The sequence below is a fragment of the Aythya fuligula genome, chromosome 1, assembly GCF_009819795.1.
Source record: "Aythya fuligula isolate bAytFul2 chromosome 1, bAytFul2.pri, whole genome shotgun sequence".
In the NCBI taxonomy this organism is placed as follows: Eukaryota; Metazoa; Chordata; class Aves; order Anseriformes; family Anatidae; genus Aythya; species Aythya fuligula.
Genome location: NC_045559.1, coordinates 82,936,609 through 82,959,381, shown reverse-complemented (window position 1 = coordinate 82,959,381; position 22,773 = coordinate 82,936,609). Strand labels below are relative to the sequence as shown.

Here is a 22,773-nt window from a genome sequence, read left to right as displayed (position 1 = left end):
ACGGCCGCGCGCACGCGCAGCCCCCTGCCCGCCCCCACACAAGATGGCGGCAGCGCCTCCTCCCCCCCTCAGCCCAACCCCTTCCCCTCCCACATCTCCCTCACACACATCTCTGTCCAAATAAAACGAAATAAAATACAAGGAAATTTTATTTTTTTTTTCCACTTTTACCAAGATTTTGCTCTGTTTTTTATGTTTTTTGTTTTTGTTTTCACTGTTTTGTTTTTTTTTATTATTATTATTAGTGGACAAGTCCGGTCAGTTTCTGTATTAAAAAGGATCTTGATGGAGGTAGCTTTGTCTCTGTCCTGGCTTCGTCTTTTTTTTTTTTTGCTTGGTCTCACCTGTGCACTCATCTCAGTAAACAAACGCGAAATAAAATTAGAAAACAAAAAAAATAATAACTGGAATCCCAGGCCAAGGCAGCGAGCAATGTAGCCAGGCTCTCCGTGTAACAGACGTGGCGCCGCGGCCTCCAGTCACTATGTACAGAGTCCATCATACGTCCCCCTCTCTCCTCAGCACACTCCTTGCTCCAACGGGCTGGCTGCAGCGGAAGGAGGCTCTCCTCCTCCCGGGGACCTGCACGGCAGCTTCCATGGAGGGAAACAGCACCCAGTCAGGAATGTCAGGCAGAGGGGTAGAGTGTGAAGGGGTAGGGGAGGGAGGGTCACTTCAGCTCGGCCGAAAGATGAACAGCACTGGGCTGGGGGCTCACTGCTGCTGGGCCACCTGTAGGACCAGAGAAGACCATTTGAAATCAACACCATCATAGTATTAGTATACTATCAACAGACCCCAAAATGGGACTGTTTCCACTCCTAGACAGCCCTGCTAGGGGTACGTACTTGTTGGGGAGGGGGTGGTGGAGGGGGCTCACTGCTGCGGTTGGCCAGTCTGCTGAGGATGTTGCGCTCTGACATCTGGAGGCGCACAGCCACGGGTGGGATGCGGGCGATGGTGGCTGGCAAACGAGTCACATCTGCCTTCATGTCACTCAGAAGCTCCTCCAGCTGCTTCAGAACTAGAAGATGAAAGGACATATTCAGAGAAGATGAAAGGACATGTTCAGGGGAGGAAAACAGGGGCTCTGCCCAAGGAAGAGACAGGAGGGGGCAGCAATGCTAAACACATCTCCAGTCTTGCTTAACACACACAATCACCTTTATGCAGCACAGCATTGGCTGGTTTATTCCCAGCCATCGACTCCTTAGATAGATGCTGGTGGCTCTCAGCCAGGCACTCCACCTCCGCAAAACGTGTGTTCAGAGCCATTGAGGGGTGAGATGGGTCTTCTGACATGTTCAGATAGGCAGCTCGTCGCAGCTGCTCCTCAATCACCAGTGCTTGCTCCAAGAGCTGAAAGATAGGGTAGTAATAAGAAAAAGTCTTCCAGCAATTGCTGGAGAAGCAGCCTGTTTGCACCACCCCTTAGCCTGCTCCTGATCTAGTTCTCTACTGCTTCATAAGGTGAGATTCTGCACCCAAGTCTCCTTTCACCAGCTTCTGTTTATCTTGGAGTAAGGCCTATTTTTTTTTTATCCACAAAACAATGAAGAGCTCCATTAAGCCAGGCACACAGGAAAACCAGGCTATGTATATCTAGTCTAATAAGAATACTACCACAAACTTGAATTCTTATTTCTCTGCTAAGATGGCTCAAATTTTTAAAGGCTTTTTGAGGACCAGGTTACTTGCTCATTTACTCTTTCTGCAGTGAGTGTTTGGGATAAAGTTTTTCCTTAGAACCTGAGTGAGAAGTATCCTATGCTACTTACAGGAAGCACCTAAAGAACAGTTAAGCATGTCAGGGACATTTGAAGAAACTAATTTTAGTACTGTTATAGCAGAGCTGATCAGCCAGGCTATATCAAATTAATGTTTAGTTCCAAGATTCAGAATTACATGGCCTAATTTGCATTGGTCTTAACTTCCAGAGCTAAATGGAAGTCACTCCCAAGTAGGTTTAAGACAGAATGAAAGCTACTCTTTCACTATTGTAATGTTATTCAATTTTTCTAAATTCTGCTTAGGCAGATAGAACGGTTTGTAGCACATCAGGCAGAACTTGTGGTGGGAACAGCCATTTGAACCTGCATGTCTCCTGCATGCCAGTTGAAGCAACATTGGGAGGAGGTGGAAGTGGAGAGTGCACTGGACCAAGTTCCTTAACACCACTTCAAAAGAAAAGCACTCCTACCATGACACTGCTACATTATTTTGACAAACTTTTTTTTTTTTTTAATAGAAGGCACTGCAGAAGCCTTCCCTTCAGGGAAAAAGTAAGAATCAAAACATCAAGCTCAACAAGGCAATCATCTTGTTCTTAAAGGCCCATCCAGCTGAAAGGCACTTGTCACCCTGGAGAGAGCACCTTACCTTAAATCTCCTTGCCAAGAACTTGTTCTTTATTTCCAAGAAGTTACCCCTGTTCATCTCACCCTTGAAGGGCTCATTGAGGATGGCGTAACGTGGATCATTCTGAATATCTTGCCAACGGGCATAGCCATGACTGAGATGGGATGAGCTCAGGCAAACAAAGGCAGTGAGAACAAGGGAATATGCAGCTCAGGCAGATACAGTTCTTGAGAGGAGGTGGGGGTAAAGGGGGTGCACGGAAGGGAGGAACAGGAGCCAAGGGAAAGGAATGAAAACTATGTCCTATTAAATCTTAACTGTGCTGACAGGAAAACTCTCCTCCCACCACTTTCACTCTGGTGAAAGAAGATAAAGACAGTCTCACTGGATGTACTGCAGTCAGACCCAAGACGGTCACCTTCACAGTAATAGCTTATGTACAAGGGGAGAGAACATGTCTATCAGGGTAAGGATACTTGATAATTCCAGCAAGGAGCCAGTAGTCATGACGCCGATGCCATATCTCATAGGTCTTCTTTGTGACAGTTGCAGCCCGCTCTTCATTCTGCCACAGGGAGTGTAATTCTGGAAAGGCAAGATACACAAAAATAATTGAAAGTTGTTTCATGAAAACAAGTAGTATCTTATACTTCCAGGTATATAAAGATGTCTGGTACCTGTGAAGCCACCATCAGCTATGTTGAACATGAACCGTTGCTTTACTGCCTTCTTGTGCCTTTCATCTACTGACTCTTTCAGCATCTCCCCGTTCTGCAGCATCACCACATCTCTCTTATCATCCTCCTTTTTCTCATCTGTACACACAAGAAGTCATTAGACCACAGCAGACAACACAGCAAGTTGGACCCACAATGAATCCTTGCAAAAGATGGACTCAGGAAGAGGATGGAACAACTCACCTTTCTCATCCAAGGTGATTATAGGAGGTTCAGGGGTATTCTCAATAGGTGCTCTGTCTTCCACTTTCTCCACATCAGCTGCAAGAGAAAAGAGGAACATGAGATGGAGCTGGCAAGTACAAGGCTTTATTCCTGAATCTGTGAAACTTGAAACTGTTCCCTGACTCCCTGTTCAAAGTCCTGGAATTGCCCCCACTGACTATGTCTGTTTCTGTAGGGTGAAGTACTAAGGCAGAGAAGATGCAGCTTTAGAAAGACATTTGTATTTTTGTTTTGGTGCATGTTGAAGGTATTGACAACCTCTCTAGAGATACCTTTGCTTTCAACTTCCATTGGCTCATCTGGTCTTTCCTTCACCTCCGGTTCCTCTACTTTTTTCTCTTCTGCTTCTGTGGGATTCGCTGGGGATTTTGCTTCCTGCGGTGGTGTCTCCACAGGCTGGGCACATTGCTGAGGACAAATCATTGAGAAGTGAGACAACACAGCACATGGAAACAGAACACAGTCAAATCAGTCTTGAAAGCAGAGATGCACAAAACTGCTAGGCCAACTCTGAGGACCTAAGAATTACCTTTAAGCATTGTTCCAAGAATTAAGCGTGGGCAGAACTAGAGACATTTGCAATCGCATGAGGCAAACAAGCAACCCAACACCCACCTCCATAGGGGCCTCTGTTTCCGTAGCAGAGGCACTAAGATCTTTCTCTGGTTCAGCTGACTCTCCTTGCTCCTTGGTACTGGCTCCTTCTTCCACCTTTACTCCCTCCTCTGTATATTCCCCGTTCCACAGCAGCACAGCAGACAAGAGAAGGAGAAAAGCCATCAGTGAGGTCTTTCCTTCAATTTAACTAAGCACACATCTCCTTCACTCCTGGAGATTATCCCCAGACAAGTGGGACCAATATCACTCAAGATAAAACCACATCCCTCGAACACAAAACTTCTCATTTATATCTGTTCATCCAAGGAAAGCCGGTGTCCTCTCTTGCCTTTAAGGGTTTGCAAATACATTTGGCAGCCCTCCTAACACGAGAGGTAAGTTGATCTGTGTCCACCCCCAAGCCCCACCACCACAGCTCCGGTGAGGGGAAGAGCCAGGATGAGGTCAGGACACAGGATTTCACAAGGGGGAAGCTCTCACCAGGTGGAGGGACAGGGGCAGGTGTATTTGGCTGGGTATCCCCTGGTGTTGAAGGAGTTGGAGTTTTGGGAGAGGGGGAGCTTGGCTGTGAAAGCTTCTTGTTCTCCTCAATCTCTGCCAATTCTGGCATACTCCAGCGACCATTCACATGCTCAAATTCCTGCACCTGCAAGAGAAGGAGAGAAAGACATCACAGGAAGAGTCATACAAGACTTGTCCTCAAACCAGAAGAGACAGATCACTCAACACCCAAAGAAATAAGTGGGGAAGAAGAGAGAACTCACTAGCTCAGCACCCCAGTGACTAGAAGCTGTATGGAGAGAAAAGGCTGTGTTGCTCTCAGGCACCTACCTTTTTGCGTATAAGTGACATGACCCCAATGCGAGTAAGCACATGCTGTCGAGAAAGGCCTTCCCGAGGGACCCCATCTGCAAAGGTCTCTGCACCATCAGCTCCAGGTTCACACAAATGGCGCATGAACAGGGAAACATAGGCCCTAGAGCAATTAAAAGACAAGTCATTTAGGCCATAACACAGGTTAGCTGGAGACAGACCCCTTCCACATCAGACCCCTTCCCAGATGATGGAAGTCACCCCAAGCCTTCTAAGCCATCACAACAACTTCTGAGGTTCCAGGAAATTTTCACAAAATTTTCCTTACAGAACTGTTACATTCACAGAGGACACAGCTGACTTCATGTTAAGCCAGAAGCAACTGTAAGCCTGGAAAGAACTGGGAAGGTATTATTACGTGCTTTGCCTGGCTATGCAAGCATTTGATTTTGGTGACTGATGAATGGAGTCCAAGGAAGAAAACCAGAAGCAATATCCTGGCCTCTCCCAGGTCCTAGTCTCTCCTCATCACCCTGCAAAGCGCAAACTATTATTTTACAAAAAGGCCAGAAGAGGGCCATTTTTCATTCTTCCTCAAAGGGGCTAAACGTTGCCCGTCCCTGCCTAATGCACTTACTTGAATTCTTTCTCTGACTTGCCCCGGAGGTCCCGAACAAGCCATTGGGTGGTGAATGCATCCTGAGGTGGCATTCCATAGCGCATGATAGCATTAAGGAAGGCTTTCCGCTGGCGGGCATTGAAACCCAACACCTAGAACGAGGGATAGATATGGAAACAGCCATATAGGAACAGCTAGAATTTACAGACCTATCCTGCTGCTACTTACCTCAATGTTCCCTCCTACTCGGGCAAGCAAAGGAGGCAGGGGCTTATCCTTATCATTTCTCAGGCCTTTGCGGCTAGGCCGACGAGCTGCTGAAGAGAGAAATGCAGCTAAGGAGGAGAGACAACGCACAGCATATTGTTGCGTGAATACTTCCCTTGCAGAAGGGCACCAGAAAGCGTACCAAGCATCCAAAGTCCCAGCTGTTACTACATGCAGGGAAAGCGACCCAGGAGCTCTGTGTCTTCACCACAACTTACCTTCAGACCTCTCATCAAAGTCCTCGTCTCCTTCTTCAGAAGCAACTGAATAGTCTGACTGATTATCTGACTGGTCATCCTGCCAGTCTGAAAGAAAAACAGCACGTGAGCCTGAGACGCTACTCCGTTACTCTCCCAGTAACACATGCTTACACCCATTTCCCCCAGGTTCCTGTGGATTTTTGTACCTCTATCCTCCTGAGAGCCATCATTGTAGTTAACTTGCTTGCGAATACGTTTGCCCTTGCCCAGATTCCTGGCCAGATCCTCCTGTTGCTGCTCATAATGGTGACGGAGCAGTTTCTCCCAGTAATCGGGATCCACTGATTCCTCCTGCTTTATGATCTCCCGTTCAACCTCTTCTTCCTCCTGCCACACAGAGTTAACATTAAGAGCCCTACATCACATATCCCAACCTGCCTGAGTAGATTTATGCCTACTTGCCCTTAAAAGCATCAGAGCTTGATTTAACTGCTCTTATACCATTCACCAGAAGACCCTAGCTGATATCCACCTCATACTCACCCCCATTTCCTCTTCACGCACTACATACTGGGCCACCTTGAAGGAGCTGAGATACTCATTCATGCCCTGCAGTTCTGTATCTTCTGTTTCATCCTGGTTCCGATCCAACAGGCGCTCAATTGCCTTGTCATCATAGTGGATAACACTGCTGTCCTCACCTTCTTTGTTATCCCCTGCGGAAGGAGCACAGACAGACATCTGCCATGTGGATCTCAAGGGACTAGGAGAGGATATGACACCCTAGACCTCCTTGTAGAGCTCTGATCAGTACTGTGCCTATAGTTACTAGCTAGGTAAGGATTCCTTATTTAGTCCTTCCCCACCTCCTTCACTTCTACTCTCAGGCACTCACCACCCTCAGTTGCCTCATCCTTGAAGAGCTCTTCAGTGCCAAATTTGAGAATGTCATCAAGTTCCTGTTTCGACATGGAGCCTGTCTTGGAGCCCAATCCTGGTCTCACTACCAGATGAGTTAGCATCATTTTCTTCTTGGCCACCTGAGTGATACGCTCCTCCACTGAGGCCCTTGTCACAAAGCGGTATATCATCACTTTCTTGTTCTGTCCAATTCTATGTGCACGGCTGAACGCCTAGAAGAGGGAGACACTCAGAACAGTCTAGAGCAACACAAGCAGTAGCCTGCTACACCCCACCTACCTCCACAAGTTTCACACTTGCCTTCGTTTTTATTCTTAACATTAGTTAAGACATGCCCTCTGCTTGTTCACTTCCCATCTCTACCCAACCTCACTGCTCTAATTTTGCATGTTTCTAGAAAGAAAGTCACCACAAATTCCTTCACTCCCTCTGATGCTTTCACTTCCCTTCTTCCTCAAAGGCTCCCTGTAGTGAGTGGTTTCATTCAAACTCACCTGGATATCATTGTGGGGGTTCCAGTCTGAGTCATAAATTATCACAGTATCTGCTGTGGCCAAGTTAATGCCAAGACCCCCAGCTCGAGTTGAAAGCAGAAAGCAAAACTGCTGAGCACCAGGAGCTTGGAAAAAAAAAAAGAGGTAATCAAGGGAGAGCACATTACTCAAACAAGGATTTTTATCATCTCAGGGGATCACTACCAGTTTAAGATTCCAGGAGAGCAATGGATGACTCAGGCCACTACCAACAATCCCATACTGAACACTAAGCACATACAAGGCAAGAAATTTAGTTTTGTACATAAAATACAGAGGAGAATCCTTACCATTGAAGCGATCAATAGCCTCTTGACGCATATTGCCCGTGATTCCTCCATCAATCCGCTCATACTTGTATCCTTCATGTTCTAGGAAGTCTTCCAAAAGGTCTAACATTTTAGTCATCTGCATATCAAAAATCACCACAAGAAGAAGTGAGGGACAAGGGGATAGCAGAACAACAGGCTCCTTTCCTTAGGAAAGGAATTCTCAGCTTTAAGGTTTTCCCTCACATACCTGAGAGAATATGAGCACCCTGTGACCTCCTTCCTTGAGATTCTTTAACATCTTCTGGAGCAGCAACAGCTTTCCAGATGCTCGAATAAGAGCACTACCATCATACATGCCATTTGGCATCTTTGGAGCTTCCTAAAAAGAAAGAAAAAGCGAGGGGTGAGAGAAGAAAACTGCTTCTGCTTGATATTAGTCCCTAGCTGTGTTCTTCAGATGCTGACTCACATCTAGTCATTTAACTCAGTACAACCACAATGCACAGCATTACTTATACAAAACATCAGTGCCAGCCTGTGCTACTTATTTTGCAGTTTAACTCCTAGATCCCCTCTTTCTGACTCAGTCCCTACTCTGTCTCTCTCATCCTGAGAGAATCAAAAGATGTTCCTACTTGTCAATAAAGATAATGGAAAAGGAGAGGCCTTCCAGAATGTGATGTCTACATAAAGGCATAAATATACAAGATGGGGAAAAATAGCACAAGAATAAAAAGGGAATCCCTCCATACTTGCCATGGAGCTCACAGTCTCCCTGGTAACAGCCAGCAGGGAATTTGCTTATATAAGAATAAGTCAGCAACTGGACATACCATAGCAGCCACAGGGAAGAGGTAGGGGTGGTTGCAGCACTTCTTCAGATCCATAACAACATTGAGCAAGGAAACTTGGTTACCACCACCACGTGCATTCAGTGCCTCAAAGTTCCTTGTCAAAATGTATTTGTAGTATTTTCTGAAAAGGGAAAAAATATATGTACATAAGACACACACACACCCCTCAGGCAACCCTCATGAGAGCAACTACCATACTCATTTGTTAACATCCATACAGCTCCTGCCATTACCTGGTAACTACCTAGGCTCTGCCAGTGGCAGTTACTATCCCTTTAACCCTTACATCAGACCACAGGACTACTCCTCCTCTCAATTACAGCAGCAGCAGGAAATTTTTCTATCTACTGTGCAGAAAGCTCTACAAGAAGGCTAAGGCTGTTTCAGCATCCTCTTTGGAACTGCAGAAGAGAGCAACAGTAGTTCCCCAGCAAGTGTGCCATCCCCACACTCACTTCTGCATGGGGCTCAACTCCACTCTGACAATAAGTTCGGTCTTAGATGGCATATTCTTGAAAACGTCAGCTTTGAGACGCCTCAGCATATGTGGGCCCAGCATGTCATGCAGCTTCTTAATCTGATCTTCCTTGGCTATATCCGCAAACTCTTCTAAGAAGCCCTCCAGGTTACTGCAGAGAAACAGACATTCAGCAAAATCCACAAAGGAAAAAGAGAAAAAAAAAAAAGGGAATAGGAGTTTCAAGACAAGCAGGCTTTGCCTGGACTTGCACTGCAAGACTTACTGGAATCTCTCTGGTGTCAGGAAGTTCAGCAGGTGGAACAGTTCTTCCAGGTTGTTCTGCAGGGGAGTTCCTGTAAGCAGCAGCTTATGCTGGAGTGAATAACCGTTCAGCACACGGAAGAACTGGAAAAGTAGAGAGTAGGGAAGGAAGAGGGAGAGACACAAAGACTTAAGTCACAGTCCTATAAAAAAAAGTCCTAGAAAAAAAGAACAAGCTAGGATTTGAATTAGATTGTATCAGCTGTTTGGATAAGAGCTCCGGGTAGCTCCCATTCCGGTCACGGACACTAGACTGATCTTATTTGGATCACGCTTCTGCATAACAAGTGACTGCAGCAAGTCCTACAAGCCATCAGGTGCTAGAAGATTTCCCTTGCTTTTTTAAGTTACAAGCTTTCAGACCACCAATCTTTTCCAGACTGCTGTACTACGTACTTTCCTCTAAATTAGTGTTCTACATTCTTACTTCTCTGCCTCAAGACTTCTAGAAATAACCAAGTCACTCTTCCTATTCATATCAATCCTGGCAGCATTCCAGAGTTCTGAACAAGCAGAGGAGAAAGAGCTAAGGGTTTGCCAATATGCCTTTGAAGTGATTTGTGCTGGCTTTCACAACAATGAAGTAATTCCAGGCAGAACTAGTGAGCAGGTAAGGTACTGAACTGAAAAGCACAAGTACAGTGTTTGCTAGCACAAATTGACAAAGCAGTAAATTATGAGCTTGGCCATTTGTTTGTTCATTTTAAACTTAACATGATATAACATCAAACAGTATGAGAGTAGCTTGTACTAGGTGGCAAACAAAATCAAAATGAGGGGTGGCATTTCTTTTGGTTATTATATCTAAAGGATTCCTGTCTTGGAAAGAAATATGGAAGTTACTTATATCTGTAAAAGATACTCATTGGTAGGCAAACATCACCTCCTGACAAAAAAGCTGATCTGTCTCACATCCAAACACCTAAAGCTGTCCTTAAGGGATAGGAAACTGATCTAGAAAGAGGTAGACTTAATGGTCTTGGTGGACAATCAATTGCAACTTAGTCATGGTGAAGCCTTGAAATTTAGTATTCTCTTTCAGTTCATATGTATGAATAATAAGTGTTCTTCACCGTTTCCAATAATTTCAATTCTAAGCACAGAACAACATTCAGTTTTAGGGCCTACAATCAAGCATGATCTGGAAACTGGATATCAAGCACAGCCGTGATATATTGGAAAGATACCTCACATTTGGATCTGAAAAGCTGAAGCTATTTTTTCTTTAAACAAAGAGGTAACTTTCTCTTACAGCCTGCAAGAACCTATAAAACCAGATTTCCAGTAACAGTTGTTTAGTGTACTAAGCCCTAGAATCCAGCTGAAGACAGACAAATCAATACCAGAATTAAAACACAAGGGCTTAGGGAGAGGCTGGATTAAGAAAGTACAGTCAATTCAACTGAATTAAAACAAGCTTAGTTAAGGTACAGCCTTGTATGAAAGCAGCTGTATGGCTTTCAGCATTTGTCCAGGCATTGTTGAACACCCCTGCCCACCTCTCCCATTTCTATAACATAGAAGAGTTAGCTCTGCTACAAAGCTAGATGAATGCAGAGGCCAAGATTACTCTGGAAGCAGGACAATTGTGCTCATGAAGCTTGTTTTATGCTCAATATGGTAAAAAATCCTTTCATAATAGAGATGGTGCAGGTATACAATCTGCTTCCAGAGAAGCCTGTTTTTAAGGAAGAACATCCAGGTTTTCTGTTTTTTTTTTTTTTTAAAAAAAAAACAAAACATTTTTTTCTAGTATACACCAATTGCCTACTCAGAGAGGAAACTGAGTTAATGAGTGAGACACACAACAAGTGAAGTTGTTACCAGTTATAATCAAAATGAAGGTTGTTCCCCCCACCCCTCCCCGCCTTTACGATAATGCATCAAATTTGCTGTCAAACATATGACTAAGAGCTGGCAGACAAACTTACTTGCTTAAGAACAGCAATCTAATCTTCTGAACAATCTCTGCAACACGTGCCGTGCCCATAAACCTTATTACCTATGCTTTTCTGTACCTTAGACTGGTTGTTCTTCAGTCGGTGAGCTTCATCCACAATGAGACAGGCCCAGTCAATAGAGCCCAGTATGGCCATATCAATTGTGATCAGTTCATAGGAGGTGAGAAGCACGTGGAACTTCACAGCAGCCTCCTTCTGCAAAGGAAAAGAAGGGACATGGTAATGAGATAAGGGAATGCCCCAAGACAAAGGGGTCTCTCCAAGCTGTTCCAACAAGCCATGGTTGAGCAGCACATCAAAAATCATTTTTCACATGCAGTTTCCTGTCAACAGATTCAAAAATACCACCCAAGCATTCCAGTTCTTCAATCCCCTATTGTTTTACACAAGTAAGTCTCTTCAATCCCCTTGTTACTTACTACTTATGGACAGTAACCAAGTCTTGAAACAAGTTTACAGATAAGCTGTGAATAGAGGTACATTATGGAAAGATCTGGAGAAACGTAGCTCATCAAAAAGTTAAGACTTAAATAGCTTATCAGAAAAATTTGTTAGTACTCTGTGCAGATAAGTTTCAAGGGAAACCAAAACCAAGGAGTCCTATTTAACTCTGCCACTGGGAACACTTTTCCTAGTAAAAAAATAAGGTGGTAGCTAGACTAAAATTCTTAGACTACAATTCTATTAAAAACAGCCACTTATGTCAGGATCTTCCTTCCTGTCTGGGCACAGAATGCAATTTCTCAGATGTCTAGATGTGGCTTTACTACCAGCCAGTTCCTCATAGAGAGGTAAGAAGGAGGAGTCAAGTTCATGCAGACTGGCAATTCTGACATTAACTTAGATCTGTAGGGAGCATGATATATAACTTCACAGATTAAGCAGAAGAATAAAGAGACTTGCCTATAGCCAGTATTGCTTTACTCAACACCCTTTTTCTTCAGGGCTGTATGGTTCAGACTGGTAAGTGCTTAAAACTGTCTAGAAAAGGAGTCTAACTAAACACCCAGTAGTCATCAATTTGTAGTTATTTCCCCTGCAAAGCTAAAAGTATATTCAGTTCCCAGGGATTTCAGAATATCTGAATCTTGGCTGCTGAAAACCAGTCTAGTGCATCTCTTCTTCCAGTTCAGGTTTGCAATACAGCAAAGTTCTGTACCTTCATTCTGGATGCTTTTTTGCCTCCACGTATGGCATTATCCTCGAAAGTGAACTCATTCTCACGGATGATGGCCCGGCTGTCTTTGTCCCCAACATAGGTCACTACGTACATATCTGGTGCCCACATCTCAAATTCTCGTTCCCAGTTGATGATAGTGGAGAGTGGGGCACTCACCAAGAAGGGTCCCTTTGAGTGGCCCTATGAACAGAATCATTAAGAGCATTAGATGAATGCATCCACTCACTCGTGGCATTTTCCTGGGTAGTGTTCTCCCAGATATGTTTGGCCTCTCACCTCTTTGTACAAGGAATATAGGAACACAGCTGTCTGCACAGTCTTTCCCAGACCCATTTCATCTGCCAAGATTGTATCTGTGCCCTGAGCCCAAGAGAAACGCAGCCAGTTCAGTCCTTCCAGTTGGTATGGGTGCAAGGTACCCCCCGTTACGTCGAGGTACTCAGGTTGCCGGTCATATTTCACTGTTGGCTACAGCAGAAAGAAGAAAGAGTTGAGATTACTAAGAGTTCTTTCCTAGTCAATACATATTCCTTAGCGTAGATGATACTCCACTGAAAACCACCAGATTAAGCCCAGTACTAAATCCCGAAAAACCCCTAAAAAGGGTTGTCCATCAGCCCCCCACACTTTTTTTTTTTAAAAAAAAAAAAGATCTATTTCTACCAATAATCAGCTAGTCTGTTTCCAGTGTACAAGCTAGGCCTTTATCTGAAGGTTGTATGTACCCAATTACTTTTTAGGCCTGGAAGGAATTACAAGCCTTGTGTTTGTCACCCTTTGGTTTTCCATTTACCAAGCCCCGGCCCCACTCAAAACCACCAGCTCCATCAGATGGCACCAAAGCAATAAACAGTAACTTACATCTACCGTGGGAGTTTCAGGGGGCCTTTCCAGTTTCCGCATCTTCACTTTCTTTAGCTTCTTGCCAGGCCTTCCTTCTTCACCCCTCATCAGCTCCCTATGCAGAGACAGTCCCAAGAATACACAAGTTTAATGGCTTCTGTAATGCAGCCTCTGCTAGGTAGTGATATACTCAAATATTTTCTGTTGAGATAGAGGAACGTGATCTCTAGATATTTTCTCCTACCTGTGATTCCAGTAGGCTTGCTTGTAAAGGTCATAGTCTTGGATATCCACATCCTCACTTTCCCACGATGCCTGGTCATAGGGCAGGTCTCTCCATTTAATCAAATAGTGGACATTCCCCTTCTTATCCACACTGAGGGAGAAAGCAGTAAGTCTTAAGCACTGTGAAAAGATACTATTCACCCAATCCACTCAAGTTGGAGAAAAAAGGATCCCTTAATGAAGCAACAAACACAAGAACAATGTTTGTCATATAAACAAAAGAACTCCCACTTTTCCCACTCATTAACGATAACGATGCAGCTTAGCTCATCAACTCTTCCTTAACCCTACCTAAGGCATTTGTTAAAAATCCTCCTGCTCTTCCACAGGGAGAGGTATTTAGATAAAAAAAAGTTTGTCTTTGCTTCCTTCCCTACCTATGATTAAGGATTCTGTGGATCATCATCCACTCTGGCTTGATCCCGTATCGGTAGAAGCGCTCCTCCATTTCAGCATATTTGGGGTCCTTGTTCTTTCTCTTTCGGCTTTTCTCCTCTTCACCTCCGAAGTCCCCTGAGGGTGGCTCATCCATATCATTCTTGCGTTGGTAATTTCGAAACATGACCTGACAGTGCAGCTCCAGCTGGAGTCAGGACAAAGAATTAGAGATCTTAAATATATCTTTCCCCCCAGCTACCCACAGGAATAACCATATCATAAGAGTTTTAAACTCACCTGCAACTCCGACACCCAAGAGCAGTGCCAGTAGGACATGCCCTGCCATTTGACAAAGAACTGCCTTTCAGGCCGACCCTCCAGAGGCTTCGGAGGAGGAGCATTAGGGTCTGCATCAGGTGGACGTGGTGGCGGGGGACCAACTGGGGGCTGACCCCATTTCCAGATCAAGATCTTCTGCACCTTTCCTTTCAAGGCAGGGCACTAAAAAGTTAAACAGATCATTATACCAGACTGCAATGAAGTATTCTAACTACAAGTGCTGAAGAGTAGAGAGTGTTCAAAGAGTCACAGTTCTCTTCCTTAGAGCTTTACTACGCAAGTGGAGTTTGCTCTTTGGGCTTGGAAGCTTTCATCCTCTTATTTACAGCATTTCCCTGAGCTTTCTCTAATTTGTCTCCCCTCCCAAGACTGGGGAATCCAATTTAGTATCTTAATTTAGTTGTCTCCCCAGGGCACAAAAAAATTCAGAAGTTCTACATGAATTACACACATTGCTGGGCTTAATGTCAGTCCATCCAACCAGAACTCCAATGTACCAGAAGTGTTTTTCTGTAGAACTATCAGCCCAGTATTGGGATGTACCCTGAAGCAGATTCTATTTTGTTCATTATCTTAGAATTCCTCATCACTGACTGAAAGCATCTAATCCCAGTTATAATACTTCATTTCAGTAACATCTTGCAACAGTGTGAAATTTCTGACCATCTACTATGAAAAGGCTTGGCGTTACAGAGCCTGCAGCACAAGATCTGTTTGGCTCAGCATCAGCTTAAAATATTTAAGTGCTGAATTTGCTTGCACTCACATTGCTGCTTCTGCATACACACAGGGCCCAAGAAAATTGAGCTTTGGCATCCTGGACCCAGGACTGCCCAACTACTTCACACATGGGCAAACCTCACGGAACTCAATTGCTGTAATCCTGTACTTCCTGCTCTCTGGAGTAAAAACAACCAAGCTACATCCAACCACAGAGAGCCAGACCTCAGCGAACTATGACAAAAATGCAATAGCCTCCTCTTAGGACCTAGCATTTCCAGGAAAATGTGATGTTCAGAAGGGAACAGATCCATCTGCTCTTTTAGCCACAGGAGAGTGGTATAGCAGAAACTTACAGTGCAGCGAGGACACAGCCACTCCCCATTGGGAATCTCTGGCAATGGGGGATTCAGACAGTGGATGTGATAGGACGAAGGACAGGCATCACAGCACAGCAGCTCTCCTCCATCCTTGCAGACCCTACAGAACTCCATATGGTGGTCATCTTCCTCCTCAGCATCCCCCACAACATCTTCCAGGATCTCCTCACCTTCGGAGTTATCCTCCTTTGCTTCCCACTGAATGCCCTCTTTTTCCTACAGGAATAGGAAAATTAGAAAAAAATCTGATTGACGCATTTGTGACTATCTTCATTAGCGCTGAAGAACAGCATCAAGTCAACTGACCTTCCCCCTTGACAACAAATTCGGGGGAATCCAGTACTCACACAGTGTGGGCAGCTCCATTTGCCCTCTGGGGCTTTCTCCATGTCTGGGTCCAGGCAAACCATGTGGTAGGCACGAGGGCAGGTATCACACAGTATGATTTCTCCTCCCTGCTGGCACACCTCACAGTAGTCCTGGTGATCAGTCTCATAGCCATCCACAGCCACTGTGGAATCTTCCTCACCTGCAGAGGATGTGGGGAGTTAGAATAGTACAAGGCACAGCAGATACAAGCTTCTTGCAGCAAGGGCTGGTGCCTCCCTCAGCACCAGACTATATAGTTGCAGAGTGAATTTTGGATTCTGTATCTCTGTCCTTGTAATAAACAGGGCAGGGGGCAAAAACTGAAACAGAAGTGAAACAAAGCCCTTTGGGGCTCCTTCCACCCATGAAATTAAAAGTGTACCTTAGGCCAGGAAAACTCAGCACTGTATCTGTTCCTCTACTAAAGAGGGAAAGAATTCCTGGGCACCTTTTCCTTACTGGAAGTAATAATCAGGTCTTTCCTCCATGAAGGATTCTCCTCCCTCAAGTACACTGAGAAGTACCCAAATGCTGCATAGACACTCCTCTCATCTCTACATACACTTAGCTGTAATTTTGTTTCCAGCTGACAGCAAGCAGCAATACCTTTCTTTTTCTTTTTCCCAGCTTTGAGTTTTTTGCGACTGCGACTACTACGGCTGGTAGATCCATCTGAAACAGAATAGCTGTTGATGCTGGCGTCATCGAAGTCTGACTCCACATCCAGATCATCGTCTTCGCTCTGAGGTAGGGAAGAAGAGAGACGTGCTGCTCAGGCATGCACGCTGGGGACAGCGATCAGCCCCAGATCCCAGCATCTCTAGCATGTCACCAGCTCCTCCTCAGGATATCAAGGAAGGAGGGTCACTTACCGATGATCTCTTACGCTTGGAGCCAAATCCTCCCAGCTTGATTTTCAAGGGTGCCACTTTCTTTGTTTTAGGTTTTTTGATATCAGGAATACGAGGACTGGCCTTGGGCTTCCGCCGGGCATTGGGTCCTGGGAACAGAGGAGCCAGTGAGTCGAAGGAGCTACTGCCTTGACAACACTCTCTCTCTGCCACCCCATCAGATTTTTCATCTCACCTTTGCCCTCCTTTGTCTTGGCTTTCCTGAGCGGCACATCTACCGGGGGCTGCGGCAGCACAGCGTCCACATTTGTCACCATACTCTCCACTACTGCAACAGCTGCAGCGGCAGCAGCAGCCACAGATGCACCTGAACTTCCCTTGAAGGGGTTGTTTGTGCTGAACTCCCTCCACTTGGCTCCCAGTACCATCATCATCTTCGACACAGCTATTTTAGGGTTCTTGGCTGCAATAAGTGGCCTGCATACAGTTAAGGAAGGAAGAGTTACTAACCGGCCTGAAGTCTAGATGATTCTTTCTCCTCCCATTCTCCCCCCCCCCCCAACCCTCCCAGCAGCACTTCTCTCCCAAGCTACATTCCTTTCTAATCTCTGATCTCAACAGGCAATGAATCTCTCCACTCCCTCCCATCCTTCACACAGTGTGGAGGTAAACGCTCCAGGATTTGGAGATCAAAATGGAATTTAGCACAATGGGGGGGGGGGAAACGGACTAGAAGAACTTGCATCATTTTCAATCACTGAAAACAAAATATGTACATCAATTATTTTAGCGTTGCTTCAATTTTTGCTCTAGGTAGGACGCTAGTGTCTCTAACATGGTTTTGGAACCTCACGACACAAAACCTAGTCTTTTTTTTTTTTTTTGCACTTCAGGAGTCCTTCCAAGTGCTAGAGGCTTGCAGATCACCTGACAAACTGGCTGAAAGCTTTATAGTTGGTGAGAGTGCGGTAATCCTCCTCTGTGAAGATATGGTCAATATCCTCCATGCCCCAATCCTCTAAGAGCTGAGCAGATGACTTTGGCTCCTGTGCAAAGAGAATCACAGCAACTCTGAGCAAAAGCGCATGCTCTACAGAAGAGCTTCCATACATCTACATCATCTACCTTTCACCTACAGGTGACCCAGTGGGTCAAGACAGGGGGATTTCCACCTCCTCCCCCCTTTCACTTGTCACTGCCATAGGACAGAGCCTCACTAGAACATCAAAAGTGGGAAAAGTCTTCACATTTAGTATACTTTCTAGGTGGGTTTAAGGTAGGAGAGTGGAAGGCATGCAAGATGGGGCAGCATTCAGGTCAGTCAGGTTTAGCAGAGGAAGAAACTGAACTGTCCCCACTTCATGCACAGTCACAAACAGCACCAATCCCCAAAATTGGATAAAGGGAAGCAAGGAACAAGCAGGCCATCAGCAGGGTATCCTCTCACCTTGGAGTCATCATCTTCTTCCTCTTCTTCTTCTTCCTCCTTGCGCTTCGCTTTGTTTTTCTTTTCCTTCTTAGGCCCTAATTTCTTCTTTTTCTTCTTCCCAGGAGTATAGTCACTGCCTTCACTGTCCGAGCGCAGAACCTCCTCCTCTTCCTCCACAAACTCATTGCCCTCACCAGAGCTGTCCCCCAGCTGGGGAGGGAGGGAGAGAGAAGATCAGGCAGCTGTGAGAAAATACCCCGGATAAGCACTAAATGCCACATTCTCCCCAAGCTCTAGAGGATTCACACAACGGATTGCTGCTGTAGGTCAACAACAAAGCCATTCCCCCCCTTATGCCACATATCCATAGAGCGTGATCCAAGACATCCTTTTCCTCACCTCCTTCTTCTGACGCTTGCTGAGCTTGGGCACTTTGGGTTCCTTTAGTTTCTTGGGCTTCTTCTTCTTCTTGATTTTGGGTGTTTCAGCCTCAGACAGAAGCTCTTCTTCCGGCTCTTCTTCAGGCTCTGGAGGGGAAGAGGTGACATGTAATTTCAACCCGTTTGTGCACTACACCATAGCCCACTTTTCACTGACATCACTTGATTTGTCTAGCTGCTACATACTTACAAACACAGAAGCATTTACAACTGCTTACCCTGTTACTGTTTATAACATACACTACTTAATCATATGGTAAGTAACACATTTTCCTCCCTCCCTCCAACAAGGCCCATTTCCACAGTATTCCTTCTCTAAGCAGAGCTGCACTCAGATCTTAAGGCCCAAAAGTTTGCCTTAACCAAACAAGAAGAAAGGGCAGAGAGCAGATGGCCACATCTGAAGGAGATGAAATAGTGAATATATTGGAGAACATGAATAGAGGACTGAAACAGTATTCAGGTCTCCAGAAGAGAAGTTACTTAACCTCTTCACCAGGGCATCAGCATGCAAAATAGAGTCCATAAGCCACTCCTTGGCCTCCTCCATAGGTAAGCTGCTACTCAGCAGCTCGGTTCTGATTTGGATTTGGCACAGCTGTCTCCCCCCGGCCCTCCCTTCTATGCCAACAGCTGGCAAGCTCACCCCATGGGCAGGAACCCACAAGCTCCCATCCCCGAGGCCTGTCTCCCCGCAGCCCCGGGGCAGGGGCAGCCCACTGCTCCTTTGTGGCAGCCTGCAGGAGCAGCCCAGCCATTCGCCCTCCCCTGCCGCCCCGCCCATCGCACACAGCCAGAGTCACTCCTTCTGCCTCCAAGGGAAAATGGCCTCCTGACCACAGGGGCTGGGCAGGATGGAGGAAGACACAGGTCAAGAGAGCTGCGGCAGTGGGATGAGGAGAGGCAGGTAGAGCTCTCAAGGTTTGGGGTCCCTGCATCCCTGACACGCTGCCAGCCAGTTAGTAGCTCTTCACTGGCACAGTCCTGCAACACCAGTTCCTTCAGGGATTCCACATCTTCCTCTCCTGCTAGTTCTGATTTAGAGCCTCTGGTGTCCCATCCCTTCCAGTGCATCTCCTAAACCTCTCACGTTTGCAGTGATTTTAAGTTTTTCTTCACCAAGACTTTCCTTACAAGGCTTACTGACAACCTTCCCCCTACCTAAGATTTTAGCAGGACCAGAAGGCACCTGGAGACAAACCTCATGAGAAAAAGCCAAGAAGCCCTTAACACCACTTTCCCTTTCCAGATGCAACATTTTGTCATATGATGCTACAACACTACAGCATGACCTGATAAGAAAAGTCAAACTTGTCTTACAGTCCAGCACATTAGGATACACGTTCCATTTTACAAGGAAGCAGAGAATCCAGATGTTTAAGGACTTGCTCTGTGGACATGCAGCGATAACACCAGAAACAGAGGAGTACCCAGGGCTCTAACTCCAGTCTGATGCTGACGAGGATGCAAGCAAGAGGGAAAAGGCAAGGTACAAAGACTACAAGAAAAGCAAAGGTGAGCAGACAGCACAGAGCAAGAACCACAAGAAGCCTCCATAATTGGGTGTGGTGAAGAAAAAGTGGGTCACGCAACAGCCCAGGGCAGTTTGCTCTGGACGTCAGCAGGTCTGGGATCCCTGATGAAAAAGCCAGATGTGCTGCCCTTTCACATAGTGCCCCCCATCGCCCTCCCCACTCAGGAGGGATGAGACTGGCAGGCGTTTCCATAGCCTGTAAGGGTTGGACATGCTGCCTCCACCCCTCACACCTCCTCAAAGCATGCTCCCCTGACAACCCGCGATGTCTCGGCACGAAGTCAGCTCCACCTGACGCGAAGCCACGGGCCTGGTGGTGTGAAGTAGCCCCAGGACTGTGATACCCAAATGAAAACCGCACGCCTGGCTCCGAGTCAATAGCCATATCCCCCCCCCCACCCCTCGCAGACCACGCGTTTCACATACCCATGGTGAGAGGAGCATTACCCCACTTCACACCCGGGCCCTGCAGGCCCTCGATACCTTGGTGCTGGGGGATGGCGTTGTTCAGGAGGATCTCCATCTCATCGTCGTCGCTGCCCCCGGAGCACGGTGAGGGCGACCCGATGCCCGACGCCATGTCCTCCAGACTGGGGGAGGCCCGGGCTTACAGACCGCGTCGTCTTCTCGCCAGCCAAGCCGGTGCTTCGCCGAAAGGAACGAAGAAGAAGAAAGTTACAGCGGGTACCAACTCCGGCTTCCCAAGCAATAGTGCTACCAAGAGGCTCCTCGCGAGAACGCTTCGCTAGCAACTTCCCCGCGCTGGGAGCCTGCGGTGTTACGGGGAAGCCTGGCAGCAGCCACCAGACGGGAGTCGCGACGAGGCACAACCGAGCCAGCACCTGCACGAACACCCCCCCCGTCCCCCTGCAGCCCTGGGTCACGTCTGCCCCCCGGGGACCCCGCACAAAAGGCGGCGGTGCCTGGGCGCTGCCCGCAGCCCCGCTCCCTGCCCGCCGCTCCCGCGCCCCCGCCCGGAGCGGGGCTGCGCGGCGCAGGGCGGGGGTGGCGGAGGGGAGGGTGGGGGGGGGCACGGTGCGGGGCGGGGCCGGGGAAGTCCGGCTCGCAGGCAGCGAGGGGCCGCCTCTCCCCGGGGACGGCCGCCGGGGCGGAGGCCGAGCAGCGAGCGGCAGAGCCCGGCGGGGAGGCCGCCCCCCGCCCCGCAGCGTCCCCGCACACCGCACACGCAGCCGGGAGGGGGAAGGGGGGCGCGTCCTGCGGCCGCCCGTGAGGGGACAGCGCGGCCCCCCGGGGAAGGGGGGGGAGCCGCGGAGGAGAAGGGGGAGCTGGGGGGGTCCCGGGAGGTGGGGGGAGGCTGTGCCCGCCCGCGTCCCCTCCCGGCTCCTCACCCGGCTGCAGACCCCCAGCTCCGCTCTGCCACCGCCGCCGCTGGTGCTGCTGCTGCTGCTGCTGAAGGGAAAATGGCTCCGACCCCGGCACCGCCTCTTAAAGGGGAAAAAACCCGGCCAGGCCCCGCCCCGCTCCCGCCTCCATCCCATAATATGCCCCGGGACCCCGGCAACAGGCTCCGCCCCCATCTCCCCGGCAACACCCCCCCCCCAACCGAGACATCCCATAATATTCGTCCTCCCCTCAGAACTTCCCACTCACTGCCCGGCCCGGCATCCCATAATAACCCCCCCCCTCCCGGTCTAGAAACATCCCATAATATGCCCCCCCCCCACCCCCCCCTTCCTCAGCCGAGCAACATCCCATAATACTCCCCACCCTCTCACCCCTTCGCTCCGACATCCCATAATATGCACCACACCACCACCACCACCAACCCCCCCCCCCCCACGGGACCCTGCGCCCCCCGCGGCGCGGCCCCTCGCCCGCCATCCCATAATAGTCTCGGTGTGTGTGTGTGTGTGTGTGTGGACAGCAAGCTGTAGTAACCCCCGGAACATCCCATAATAGTCATACCCCAGGCGCACATCCCATAATACTCACCGCCACCTCTCCCTCCCCCCCCCCCCGTTCCCTTGTGCGGGCAGGCATCCCATAATAGTCACCGGGAGCCAGCGTCCAGCCAGCCAGCCCATAATACTCATGGCCGGCCGCCCTCCCTGCCAGCCCCGCGGGGCTCCGCCGTGCCCACAGCCCACCGGGCTCTCCGTGCCACCCCACAGGTCCTGCAGGCACTGGGAGCACTGGGACATGCAAGCTGGGGGCACCTCTGGTGGCGTGGACCCCAGTGACCATCAGCCCTGCGGGTGCTGCAGTGACTTCTGCCGCTTCCCCGCCATGTACGTGGGCCTGTGACGCACGGCACGGCACCGTCGCGAGCGCTGGTGCCTATAAGGCTGCCCCTGCCCCGGTGATGCCCCTCTGTACCTGCTGCCCTCCGCCAGGCACCATCATCTCGTGAGGGCCATAGGCAGAAGCACACCTTGCGTGGTGGCGTTGCTGCTATCAGCGCCTGTGCCACGCCACACCTGAAGTACCCCCGTGCACGTGGATATTCCACAAGGCCACCCCTCGGCCTCTGCTGCATGCCAAAGGTGTCTCTTATGGCTGCCCGCACGTGTGGCCCCCAGCTTGCCACCTCCCCGCAGCGAGCACCTGCGTGCTGAAACACCGCCAAGCTCCACCACTGTGTCCGCGTGCCCTTCAACAGCTTCTGCTCCGGGGCAGTCCGTAATGCTATCGCCGCACGCAGCCATGCCGCGGTGCGAGCCGCCCCTCCTTGCTCGCCCTTCCTGCGCCCCGAAACGCGACTGCGTTGTTCACCTTACACCTACCGAAATTCCACCGCTCCTCCAGCCATCCGTGTTACACACGCGGGCACTGCCCCTGCCTCTATACCTTCGCCCGAACTATGACGACGCTATTATTTATCTCAGCTCCACAGAGGGAGAGAGGC

The 22,773-nt window shown here is 48.3% G+C and overlaps 1 protein-coding gene and 1 non-coding gene across 6 annotated transcripts; both read right to left on the bottom strand.

The window, feature by feature from the left end:
* Positions 1-222: 222 nt before the first annotated feature.
* On the bottom strand, positions 223-21,318 carry CHD4 (chromodomain helicase DNA binding protein 4). 5 transcript variants are annotated; one of them, XM_032207956.1, is made up of 40 exons: positions 21,257-21,318; positions 20,334-20,552; positions 18,333-18,460; positions 17,952-18,143; positions 17,432-17,550; positions 16,740-16,981; positions 16,526-16,653; positions 16,260-16,395; positions 15,632-15,813; positions 15,261-15,500; positions 14,143-14,346; positions 13,845-14,050; positions 13,427-13,558; positions 13,201-13,297; positions 12,616-12,807; positions 12,319-12,519; positions 11,217-11,354; positions 9,161-9,282; positions 8,873-9,046; positions 8,397-8,538; positions 7,811-7,942; positions 7,582-7,699; positions 7,253-7,377; positions 6,733-6,970; positions 6,381-6,553; positions 6,044-6,224; positions 5,856-5,966; positions 5,599-5,687; positions 5,389-5,522; positions 4,770-4,914; positions 4,419-4,584; positions 3,936-4,045; positions 3,593-3,728; positions 3,279-3,356; positions 3,036-3,173; positions 2,835-2,943; positions 2,380-2,512; positions 1,164-1,359; positions 849-1,024; positions 223-732 (listed from the first exon to the last, which is right to left on the bottom strand). In XM_032207956.1, the coding sequence occupies exons 2-40, from the start codon at positions 20,485-20,487 to the stop codon at positions 715-717; spliced, it is 5,835 nt and encodes a 1,944-aa protein (XP_032063847.1). In that variant the 5' UTR covers positions 20,488-20,552; positions 21,257-21,318; the 3' UTR covers positions 223-714. The 5 variants fall into 5 exon arrangements, with proteins under 5 accessions (XP_032063847.1, XP_032063848.1, XP_032063849.1 ...); XM_032207957.1 differs by having other exon boundaries at positions 5,599-5,684; XM_032207958.1 differs by having other exon boundaries at positions 5,856-5,942.
* Positions 4,252-4,391, bottom strand: LOC116485247. The gene has a single exon (XR_004252845.1).
* Positions 21,319-22,773: the final 1,455 nt, after the last annotated feature.